Here is a 12,125-nt window from a genome sequence, read left to right as displayed (position 1 = left end):
CTCATCAAGTCCTTTAATATTTTAATTAGGATCCTTTATTAAAGCTCTCTATACGGCTACTCTCATCGCCTTCCTCCATATATGTATTGCTTATATTCCCCTTATTTATGCTACACAGCCGTGTGTGTACACACTTCAACACACATAACAAACCCATATTACGCTATGTCTTTAATTATTTATTATGGCGTTTGACTTTTTCTCAATTTTTTCCCTGTAGTGGTAACTTCCCACACACTTTCTACTTTATCTTCGCTTTAAATTTTCTTTTTTTTCATCCCTATATACAGCCTCTAGCCCATGTACTGTGCATGTAATGTTGTTGTCCACATAAATGCATGCATGCATGTTGGCGGGCTTTCAAATAATGAGGAAATAAGAAACAGAAACGGATAAAGAAAATCAATACCGAGACTGAATTCTATTTCAACTCCTAAAAATATTTTTCTTTCTTTCTTGCAGAGTGCCATAGTTAATATTAGTTTATGAAATATGAAAAGGTAAGAAGTTACTATTCGAACTACCCCAAAACACCAAAACTTTAAAAATAAAAACCATAACTATCAACTGATCTTTTTTCTATTAGCTAATAATAGACTACCAAACTAAGCTCTAAAGAGTTTAAATCTATCTTTAAACTTAAATGTATTGCCCTGTACATTTTATTCATAATTACTCAATTCCGTAGCAAGACTTAACCTGGATTTTCCGTTTCCACTCTGATTGCCTGAACCCCTTAAATTTTGGTTTTGAGCTCCAGCTGTCATTTTTCTTCCACCCTTGTTTCCTGTATGAATATCTATTACTGGAAGGGAGAAGGCACTCGAATCTAAATTCTGACTTGAACTGCTTGAAGTATCAATAGTAACCAATGAGGAAGATCCAAGCCCACCTCCACTACTAGCTCGAGCTCTTGCTACCGCATTTCTACCTCCAATTCCTGATGCACTCTCCTCTGAAGTAGCTCCTGATTCAGATATACTGTTTCTCAAAGCGGCTAATCTAGCTCTTCTTTCTCTGATCGCCCTCAATCTTTTTTTTCTCTCTTCTTCTTTCTTTTTATTAATAAAAAACCAGGAAAGTCCTCCTGAAATTGCTCCTGCTCCTAACAAAGCACCAACAACTGAACCTCCTATAATTGCTCCATTGTCTGATTTTTGTTCTAAGAAAAAAATATTTCTGGACTTAAAACTAAAATTGTATAGTTTAACTTACCTACTAAATTGGAATCATCTCCAACATTCCCACTTCCGTCACCACTCCCATTTCCTCCAGTATTCCCAGTTCCCTGACCGTCTCCTCCAGTATTTGTAGTTGGTTCTGATGTTCCTGATGTTTCTGTTGTTCCTGATGTTGAAGTGTTTGGGAATCCTCCACCATTACCATCTCCACCATTTCCAGAAGAATCTGGTGAAGTTTGTGAGGGTGGTGCCGGAAGAGTTGCTCTGCTTTCCACATGTATCTCTGGTTGAGAAGCTTCCTCATTCGTGTTCATTCTATCTTCTACTGTTGCTGACCCGTAGTCCCGAGAAGGATGGTTTTCACCTGATTCGCTATTCAGCAAATAAAACTCATGGCTACCATCAGACGTATCTCCTTGATTTTCTACCTCTTCACCAAAATGATTGTTTGCTTCTTCCTTGTGCTCCATATCATTTTTATCCAAAAAGTCTGAGTTCCCGAATTCATCACTTAAGTTGTTTCCTACTGAAGCTTCATCTATATCTTTTAAATCAGCAGACCTGCTATCAAAACTTGCGTTCAAAATACCTTCCTCTGAATCCACTGCATTTCCAACTGAATGGTTAATGTTACTATCTGAATCATCAAGCTTGTCTTCAAAATTTAAGTCTCCTCTTTCTTCAAGTTCATTATTAGTATCTAAATCTCCGAAAGAAAGCTTTTCATTATCTAATTCGTTCGGCTGGTTATCTATACTCAAATTTAAATGATCATGAGCACCATCCTGATGATCAAGGCCAGGTGAAAAATCCATATTAGGACTCAAATTTCCCATCCCTTCACTCTCTCCATTATTCATTAAGCTTGAGTCCATATTCTCCGGTATGCTTAAATCCATTTTAGGATCATCATTACTCATCAAAGTCTCCAAATGAACTTTGGAAATTAATATTGAAAACACTATTACCAAGAAAAACTCAGGAAAATTCATCTTTACGATATTTTTAAATAATGATTTTGAAATATTAATTATTTTTAAAATCCTAAATCCTAAGGCACACAATATCCTTTGGATAATCTATTCTTTCTGTCGATACTGCATTTTTGCAATCCCCACTTGAATATGGTATAATTTTTTTCCCGGTTAATTTTTCACGTAATTATCTACTAGCATTCAATATATTGGCGCCAAAAACATGCAATATATATTTACAGTCCCCCCTAAAAAAATGCATGCAGATAAATTACTTTAATTGATGCAAAATCCCAATTGGAGTTATTATGAGGCTACGGCTGACCGTTCCTTTAGTTATTATTTGGGTTTTGGTGTTCAAAATTAATACTAGGAGGTTAGGGAAGTAATCTTACCTATTTCTACATAGTAAACTAAGTTAAGCTTGTTTTTTTTTGTTATAAAAGCCATATTTCAAATAATATATTTTAGAATTTTCTTTAGAAAAGTTGTGTAAATTAGTGTTTAGAAAAAAATTAGTCAATTTTTTTTTGAAAAAAGAAAAAAAAAGTGTGGTAAACCAGAAATAAGAAAACCCACTCTGCAAAATTCAAAAAAAAAAAGAATCAAACTTAATGAATCACTAGAAAGCATTGGAATCTCTGAAAATTTAAGCCAATAAAATTACTTATTATCACAGAGTCACAATGCTCTTAAGGAGAAGTCCATGTTTACTCCTAATCTTAATAGCACAGATCTCCTGGTTTAAAAATAGCCTGGTCCTTTCCCAGCTTATGCCAGAGAGCTATACTATTAATCCCATGAATTCAAATGCTACATTAGCTCAAGGTGCATGGGGAATGGACATCAAAATTGATGATTTAGCAAACCAACCCAGATATGACCTCTCTTTATGGTCTACTATTGGGTTCCCAGCACTTTTAACACCCTGTTCTTATATGTACCCAATAGTGATTAGTCTAAAGAACATCAACCATATTTTTGAAAGTAATCCAATCTCATTTTCGTGCAACCATGCAGGATTAACCGGACCAATATGGATTTCCACAGCTTTTGGATCTATCTCTGTTAACCAAACCTCAAGCTATTATGTTGCATGTAACATCATTGTAGACTATTTAAACGGTTTTGAGCCAACCATGCTCCAGTCAACTTCAGCCACAAACTTTACCTTCCTCATTCCAGGAACCTTAATTGGAGAGGCCCTTGAAAGTATTGTAGAAGAAGGGTTTTCAACGGCCCCTTCTCCTGATCCAGTTCTCACATGGCTCCAGCAACATTACTATAGTGAAAACTGGGTAAATGTCGCAAGTATCCTTAACCTGGCCAATTCTTTCTCAGATATGGTGGTCCTTCCCTTCAAATATAAAGTGGAGCTCCCTTCTGAAGTCCTTTCTGGAAGCTCAATCCAAGGTTCTAATCCCCCAGATCACTCATACGTTGACCTCTTTAATATGACTCTCTCCTATGGAAGATACGACCCTGATTTGTCCTCTAGTCTTTGGCAACCAAAAGAAAGATATGCAGGTTTTCAGCCTCCAGTTATAAACTCTGCTCAGGGAGCCTTTATTAACATCCAAAATAATGTTACCATTCATGAATATAATTCTGCTGTACCTTTTGGATGGACAAACGTACCACTAGGTGTCTCACCAATTAGAGTGGTTATGCCATCCAATCTTCCGTCTAATAGCAGCTCAAGTTGTATGAGTAATTATCTTTTTTACTATCCAATGGACCCTTTTTGGAATACCGTAAGTAATAGCTCAACCCCATTCAATATTTCTTATCTAAAGGATTCATCCCCAAGAAAGTTTATTTCAAAATACTCAAAGAATGACTCCATTATTTCTAGAAATAACGTACTTTCCAGTATGTACTTCTCTAAAAGACCATTCTTGAACACAAAGGATTATCCTGGACAGCTCCAAAATACTCTCTCAACCTATCTTACATTTGCAAATAATTTTCTTGGAGGCTGCTACTATAATGGGACATTCCCATATTCCCCTGAGCCCTCTTATACCGGTGTGCATGCAGGTGTGGGGTTATGTGGAACACACCTCAGAAACTCAAATACTCAGTTTAAATCACCATTTTACCTTCCTCCAATCAAATATCTTTCAGGTCCTTCTCCCATAAATTACTTTTTTGTCCTGACATCACTAGTCCAATATGTTAGCTATACCCATCAAGGAACCTTTAGGTCAGATATATATGATGAGACACGAACATATAAGAGAATATACCCTGGAAATGGCCTTCTTCATTCTCTTTTACTTGCAACAGTCTCAAACCAACCTTTTATCCTTTACAGTTTGCCTTCCTTTGTAAATCAAGACACCTCAGTTGATCTAGGAAGTGAATTCTATCAGTTTGGTGAAAGGTATGTTAACAGAAACTATGGTAATTATGCATTACCTGGCTCCGGAATGACTTGTAGAGCTGCCAGATTTGTTCCAATGAAAAGAGATATGTACTCACTTAAAACAGCTTGGCAATGCAAAACTAAGAAAAATGCCTCTGCTAATACTTGGTCAAATATGATTGAAGTTCCTAGGGAGGAGATTACATCATGTAAGCTCAACAATGAATTTGTAACATGCTTAAATACTGCAGACAGCCAAAATCAATTCATAGGAATGGTAAACACCTCCCCAAAGGAGCATGTAACAGTTTTGAAAGGATCATCTTTCAAAACAAATGATTATCTTGCTGTAACTGTGACCATATTTACAGATACAATTGCTTATACAAGCCCTAGTAAAGGTATTTCAGTTAAGCTTTTTTCTCCACCAATTTCAGGCTTTGTTTCCCCAGAATACTGCTCCAAGATCCCAATGATCCCAATGATTCCCACAACTGTTCAGCAAGTTTTTATTATTTACCCCACAGTAAAAGCTTGGGATCATCTTCACAACACAAAGTATTCATTCTTGATACCTTTTAACAAAGGCCTCCAGATCAGACACAAAGTAGTCCTGGGGAATACCTCAGGGGTAAGTATTAACAAGGAATTCTATGTTTCAGCATATCTCTACTGCGAGTCTCTGAGAAGAATTTCTGGTACTCCCAGTCTTTCCAAGGTTTCAATTGCTGATTTCTCAAATTTGGGTGGATCTATGATCATAACTACCAAGTTTCCAGCTCTTCAAAACTCAAAGTTTTCGAACTGTATACACGAGCTAATTATATCGGAATCAAACTCTCCCAGCACAATTTCTGTCTCTTACGAAGCTCTAATCCAAAGTAATCCAAATCCAATCGCAAATGAGTTCGTATCTATAGAATTTGGAGCTGTGGACTTTCCTCCAACCGTTGGGAAGCTCTCACTTTATCAACCAGACGAAGAAGGAGCATCCATTGGAGATTCAATTTTCCTCACACTTAGTAATCTTGCTTTTTCAAATAATGAACAAGATGATGGTTTCTCTAGCTTTGGAATTATCGCATCTTCATCCCAAATCATTGGACAGAACTCCACTGTAATCCTACTCGGAGATTCCTTAACCCAGCTTCCTCCTTCTATAAGGCTCCCAGCAACCAGCAAAGAATGGTTCGTGTATGTTAGAGCCCAAACTGTGACATTCTCTGGCTGTTATATACCTTGCCAGTTTCCATTAAAGGACTCCTTCTATTCTCATTGGTGTTCAAATGATTTGAGTCTTTTGAATGCTTTCCCTTGTCCATTCTCCAAGGTTTCAATGAAGAATGAGGATTCCAAATTAGAAATTGAAGATGCAATAGCTGTGGTTACTCATCCCCTGGCTTATACATCACCAATAGAGACAATCCAAATGGTAAGTGCCCTTTTCGAGCAAAGTAAGGATAATCAGATGGTTTGGAAAAATTACTTTGAATCAATTTACTCTACAACTTTTGAGCTACAGAATGTCCCTAGAGCCTATGATTTTGCTTCTTTCAAACTTATATCTCTGGACATCCTTAGAAAGATTTCCAAAGTTGCTTATGATAATCCCACACTTAATCTGGATATCTTAAGACCCTTTGAGATCTTTATGAATATCACCTTAAATGCAGAATGTACCAGTAGTCCTGGTGTTTCAAGTCTTGTTTTAGAGACTTTGGACATGTTAATTGCTAGTAATGGGTGGAAAAGAATACTCCAAGACAGGAATCTTGGGACAATCGTCTCACATATGGTTGAGGCAGTAGCAAACAGATTTTCATTTTGGACCTTTAATGAAGACTCTTTGGACTGGAAAGGAACAGAAAGTGGTCTCTCATTTTCCATAGTTACTCTAGATGAAGTATATACGAGAAAATCAATAAACTTGAACGGTATGGCAATTTCAGGTTTCAAATTTAGTGAGATCAAAAGACTATCTCCTGTTGAATCTATCTATTTCCACGCATATCCTGAAGAATATGACTCAGAAATGCTTGAGTTTGCTTCAACAAGCTGCCCAAATGTATCAGCCACAATCTCTAGTTATACTTATCCAAGAAAAGAGATTTCTAATATGTTAATAGAAAATGCTATCAGAAAGATTTCAAGGCCTATTCCTATAGGAGGAGGAGCTCTTTATCTGTGTTCAATAGATTACTATGCATATGGAATTCCAACAGTAACATTTTCTCTTCCCCTTTCTTTTGAGATACCAGTAAATATGACAGAAATAGGGTGTTCAATGTTAAGTGATTCAGTTTGGAGAGAAGATCTTTGCACTAGTAATATTTCTCCAAGCAAACAGGAAAGTAAGCAATTTGTAGTGGAGTGTTCATGCCAAGGATTGGCTCCTTATGCATTGATTGCAACAGTAAATTCTACGGAGATAGACAATGGTAATTTTGGAGACTCAAATGGAAATAATGGAAGAGCTCCAATACCTCCAATGAATAACAGATGGGATGGAATTTCAGGAAACCTTACTAATCTTGGTATTTCTAAGGATTTGGCTTTAGAACTAATTAATTCATCTTATTCTGGTTTTATTTATTTGGATGAAAAGATGAGGACATCCTATATACCTCCAAAAGCTCAAAAGGCGCTTGAGGGATCTCAAGGTATTGCTGGACTATACACTGAAATGGGAAGATCTGAATATATTACAAATGTAAGCTCTACTTGGGGACTTAATGCTGGTGAAGCCTGGTTCAACTCTTCAGTAGCTAAAGGTGGAGATGCTAATGTTGAGAGTTTTCTCTCTTGGGAACCTATAAATAATACAAAGAAAAACAATTAATAGACGAAAAATCCGAAATATCAATACCTAATTTTTATCTAAAAGATATGAAGTGATTTTAGATTGAGAGCCTTGGAGAAAGGAAGAACTTCTGAAAGCAATTAATAGGTTAATAATGAATAAGAAATGAGTAAATATTAATTAATCGGATAGTCTAGACTATAATTTTATATTTTACAAAAAATACAGTTTTCATCTTTTTGAATTTCAAAAGAGGATGAATAAATACCTGTTTGAGCATAATACATAAAATAGCTTTTAAAGTCTTTCTCTTTTTCAAAGCCTTTTAGGTACTTAATGGCTTGAGAAACCACACAGGAGGCAATAATTGTGTTTGTAGAAAGAAGAGTTGGAAAAATATGTCCAATAATTTGTTGTGTTAATTCTAAAGTAACCCCTTGGATTCCAAAATATTTTGCATGTTCGAGTGCTAGGTTATATATCTTAGAAATTCTCTGATTTTTACTTTCCTGACCATCATTTTTATTTTCCTCATATATAAAATTTGCGTAGGCAATACAGTGTATGGGAGTTCTGGGGAACTCCTTAATCTCACAGAGTGGAAAGTTTGTATCCTGGACATTGAGTCCCATAGTACATTCATAACAGGAAGTTTTTTTTGGAATAATTAGTCTACAGTGTCCATTAAAGCCTTCAGTTCCACTGTCTATTAATACTGGAGAGTCTTTAGGATTAGAATAAGTCATTATTATGGCATTCAGACATCTTCTTGCATTAATGTTATCTAAAGCTGACAAAACAATGTTATAATCGGCAGGGCTTACTTTGAATTTGGAAAAAAAGTCGGAAATATCGGAATGAAAAGGTCTGATTTCTAGTCCCTTTGCTGATTTGAAGTGTTTTGTTGCATTTGCCGCCAATACATGCACCTTGGACTTTCCCTCATCTCCAAGCCTAAAGAATAATTGTCTGGATACATTTGAGATCTCAACAAAGTCGTAGTCAACGATATCTATTCGTCTGAATCCAGACAAAACCAGACATTTTAGGATTTCTGTTCCAATTCCTCCAACACCTACCAACAAAACTTTACAATTAGCAGGATCAATATTTTTTTCAAAAGACTTGTATTGATTATTCATTATTGTTTTCCCATGTTGTGGGGAGTAAATAATGGTGAAAATGAGTTTTTGAGGACAACTGGTTGATTAGAGGAAAAACTTGGAAGAAAAATTTTCCCGAGTTTTTTTTGAAAATAGACTTAGTTTCAACTTTCCTACCTATTTTTTTTGGATGAAATGAGTAAAATAAAGAAAAGTAATGATTGTTTGGCGCCTAAAATAAATACCGGTATAGAATTTTGACAAATGACGAATGCTAAAGAAAATTAGTGAAAATTAGATTAACTGAAAGAATAAGGGGGAAGAAAGAAATGAGTTAATATTTGAGAAAATGGATAACTTAAGAGGAGTGGTTAAAGGAATATTTTTTTCAACAATGTTTTGTGAATATTTAAGTATTTTATGATTATTTTTTGTTTTATTTGATTAATAATAATTTTAGATTATTAGAATAATGCCAATCAATTTATTTTGAAATTCATAATCCACATAGGATCTTAGTCAGAGAATAGTCTGAGAAAAAATAAAATGAGTAGAATATATGGTTAAAAAGGAATTGAGTCTATTTTTTGTAGGTAAAAAAGTGATTAAACAAGTATCCGAAATAATAGTAAACATATAAATCGAAAATAAGTTGCATAATTTAGAAATTGACAACAATTCGAGGATTGCATGCATTTTGTTTGGTTTGCATGCAATTTGTGCAATAGTTTGCCGGTAAATATAAATATTGCATATTATATAAAATAAATTTTGAAATAAATTAGTTAGCAAAGCTGTAGAATAATTTAAAGAAAAATATTTTAAGAAGAAATATAATAATTATTGTTTTTCCAGATTTACAAATATGAGTGGTTACATTCCCGAGGTATCACAGAGCATTGGAAAACTGGTTGACTCCGTAGAGTCTTTGGATGAATTATTGAAAAAGGTAAGTAAATGCAGATCAGAGCAGATGAATGCTCCAAGTTCGAAAACTTTAGGTTAACTTACGTTTTATGATTATTGTTTTTTAATTAAAGGTTGAAATAGCTCAGAAAGAGTTTATGAATTTTTCTCAAGAAAAAGTCGACTATATCTTTCAAAGAGCCTCTTTAGCAGCAAACTGTGCGAGATATGAACTGGCAGCCTTAGCAATAGAAGATGGAGGGATGGGGTTGTTAGAGGATAAAATAATAAAGAATCATTTTTCATCTGAAAATATTTACAATAAATACAGAAATACAAAAACTGTAGGCGTCATTGAACATGATGAATTTGGAGGTATTGATATAGTTGCTGAGCCATTAGGAATTTTAGCAGGGATTTCTCCATGCACAAATCCAACATCCACAACAATCTTCAAGTCTCTAATTTCACTTAAGACAAGAAATTGTATAGTGTTTTCACCCCACCCAAGAACAGCTAGAAGTTCTATAAGAGCAGCAAAAATTATCAGGGATGCAGCTATAGAAGCAGGAGCACCAGAAAACTGTATAGGTTGGATAGATGTTGGAAGTATTTCCTTGTGTAACTCCTTAATGAACCATAGCTCTGTTGCAGCAATTTTGGCAACAGGTTCTGTGGCTTTAGTAAAGGCAGCTTATTCATGTGGCAAGCCAGCTTTAGGCGGAGGAGCAGGAAATTCTCCAGTTTTAGTTGACGAACTTTCAGACTTGGATATGGTGGTGAACTCAGTAATTTTATCCAAGACTTTTGACAATAGCCTGATTTGTGCCTCCGAACAATGTTTGGTGGTTTTGGATTCTGTTTATGATCAGCTGATTTCAAAATTTAAAAATAGAGGAGTGCATATCGTTTCTTCTAAAGACGAACTTCAAAGACTTGGAGACTTGTTAATTGACGAAAATGGAAATATGAATCCTAAGTCAGTTGGAATTAGTGCAGTTGAGATCGCAAAGATGGCATCAATTGAAGTACCAAAAGACACTGTAATGATTTTGGCAGAAATCAACGAGATTGGAAGAGGAGAAAAATTATCTCACGAGAAGTTGTGTCCTGTATTATCAATCATTAAAGCTAGCGATTTTAATGATGGCGTTAGCAAAGCAAAGGCTTTGGTTGAATTTGGTGGTTTGGGACATACATCCTGTATATATACTGACCCAAATTCTGACGAAGGAAAACGCAGAATTACTGAATATCAGAGAAGTATTCCCACAGGTAGAGTCCTGGTTTGTATGCCAGCGGCCCAGGGAGCAATGGGTGAGATGTTTAACTTCCGTCAAACCCCTTCTTTGACTCTTGGATGTGGTTCTTGGGGCCATACTTCAACTGCAGAAGGACTTGGTGTAAAACATTTGTTGAATTATAAACAAGTTGTACAAAGAAGAGATCATATTTCTTGGTTTAAAGTTCCATCCTCAATTTATTTCAACAGAGGATGCCTAGAAGAAGCCTTGCAAGATCTCAAGGAAATTAATTTAAAGAAGGCTTTCATCATTACTGATAGAGTGATGGTTAACCTTGGATTTGTTGATAATTTGACCGAAGGTCTTAAGTCTGTTGGAGTAACTTCTGAGATTTTTGCGGAAGTACCTCCTGAGCCTGATGTTGAAACTGTTAAGGAAATTGTTAAAAGATTGAACATAAGTAAACCAGATTGTTTGATTGGTTTTGGAGGAGGTTCACCTATGGATGCGTCCAAGCTTGTAAGACTTATGTATGAACATCCAAGTGTCAAATGGAATGAAGTTGTAACCAGATTTATGGATATTAGAAAAAGAATTGTAAAATTACCCCCAAGTGGTGGAAAAATTCAGAGATTTATTTGCATTCCTACTACTTCTGGAACTGGAGCAGAAATGACTCCATTTGCCGTAATTACCGATAACAGCACTGGAATCAAATATCCTATAGCATCTTACAAGCTCACTCCAGATATTGCTATTGTTGATGCTAACTTTGTTCTTTCTATGCCAAGATTCCTTGCAGCTGCAACAGGATTAGACGCTCTCACACATGCTCTTGAAGCTTATGTGGCAATTTACGCTTCTGAATATACTGATGGACTTTGCATACAAGCCTTAAGACTCATTTTCGATCATTTAGCAAATTCTGTTTTAAATGGGGATGCAAATGCAAGAGAATATATCCATAATGCTTCATCAATTGCAGGTATGGCGTTTTCCAATGCTTTTCTAGGAATTTGTCATGCTTTGGCTCACCAGTTAGGAGCTCAAATGCATATTCCACATGGAATTGCCAATGCAATTCTTCTTCCACATATAATTGCTTACAATGCATCTAATAGGCCGACTAAGCAATCCATTTTATCCCAGTACAAGTACCCTGTAGCAAAGAGCAGATATGCTAAGCTTGCCGATATTTTGAATTTCAAATCCAATGAGAAGTTTGACAGTGGTTTGGACCAAGAGAGCATCAATATTAGAATTTTAGTAGAAGCAATTCAAAATCTTAAGAAAACTTTAAATGTCCCAATGTGTGTTAAAGACCATGGAATAGAGGAAGAACATTATATGTCAAGAGTTGATTCTATGAGTCTTCATGCCCTTGATGACCAATGTGTCGGAGCCAATCCAAGATTCCCCCTTTTAAATGAGATTAAGCAGCTCTACATTGATGCTTACTCCGGATTTGTTAGGTACCCAGAATATTAATAAGTGAAGCAAATGATGCAGTATAGGTACTAAAAGAAGCTGTTGTAAGGAGATAGTATAG

At 35.6% G+C, this 12,125-nt stretch overlaps 4 protein-coding genes across 4 annotated transcripts; 2 read left to right on the top strand and 2 right to left on the bottom strand.

The window, feature by feature from the left end:
* Nucleotides 1-662: 662 nt before the first annotated feature.
* Nucleotides 663-2,173, bottom strand: cubi_03403 (uncharacterized protein; the record flags this gene model as incomplete). The annotated part of the gene is made up of 2 exons (XM_029020416.1): nt 663-1,162; nt 1,216-2,173. The coding sequence occupies 2 exons, from the start codon at nt 2,171-2,173 to the stop codon at nt 663-665; spliced, it is 1,458 nt and encodes a 485-aa protein (XP_028874860.1).
* A 668-nt stretch (nt 2,174-2,841) lies between these two features.
* cubi_03402 (uncharacterized protein) lies at nt 2,842-7,362 on the top strand (the record flags this gene model as incomplete). The annotated part of the gene is made up of 1 exon (XM_029020415.1): nt 2,842-7,362. The coding sequence occupies one exon, from the start codon at nt 2,842-2,844 to the stop codon at nt 7,360-7,362; it is 4,521 nt and encodes a 1,506-aa protein (XP_028874859.1).
* A 167-nt stretch (nt 7,363-7,529) lies between these two features.
* cubi_03401 (ubiquitin-activating enzyme) lies at nt 7,530-8,465 on the bottom strand (the record flags this gene model as incomplete). The annotated part of the gene is made up of 1 exon (XM_029020414.1): nt 7,530-8,465. The coding sequence occupies one exon, from the start codon at nt 8,463-8,465 to the stop codon at nt 7,530-7,532; it is 936 nt and encodes a 311-aa protein (XP_028874858.1).
* Nucleotides 8,466-9,291: 826 nt separating this feature from the next.
* On the top strand, nt 9,292-12,064 carry cubi_03400 (acetaldehyde reductase or alcohol dehydrogenase; the record flags this gene model as incomplete). Its single annotated transcript, XM_029020413.1, has 2 exons — nt 9,292-9,375; nt 9,482-12,064. 2 exons carry the CDS (start codon nt 9,292-9,294, stop codon nt 12,062-12,064), a joined length of 2,667 nt encoding a protein of 888 aa, XP_028874857.1.
* Between the last annotated feature and the right edge of the window lie 61 nt (nt 12,065-12,125).

Source organism: Cryptosporidium ubiquitum (genome assembly GCF_001865345.1).
Source record: "Cryptosporidium ubiquitum isolate 39726 chromosome Unknown contig_3, whole genome shotgun sequence".
NCBI classification, from domain to species: domain Eukaryota; phylum Apicomplexa; class Conoidasida; order Eucoccidiorida; family Cryptosporidiidae; genus Cryptosporidium; species Cryptosporidium ubiquitum.
This window is presented reverse-complemented; position numbering and strand designations above follow the sequence as displayed.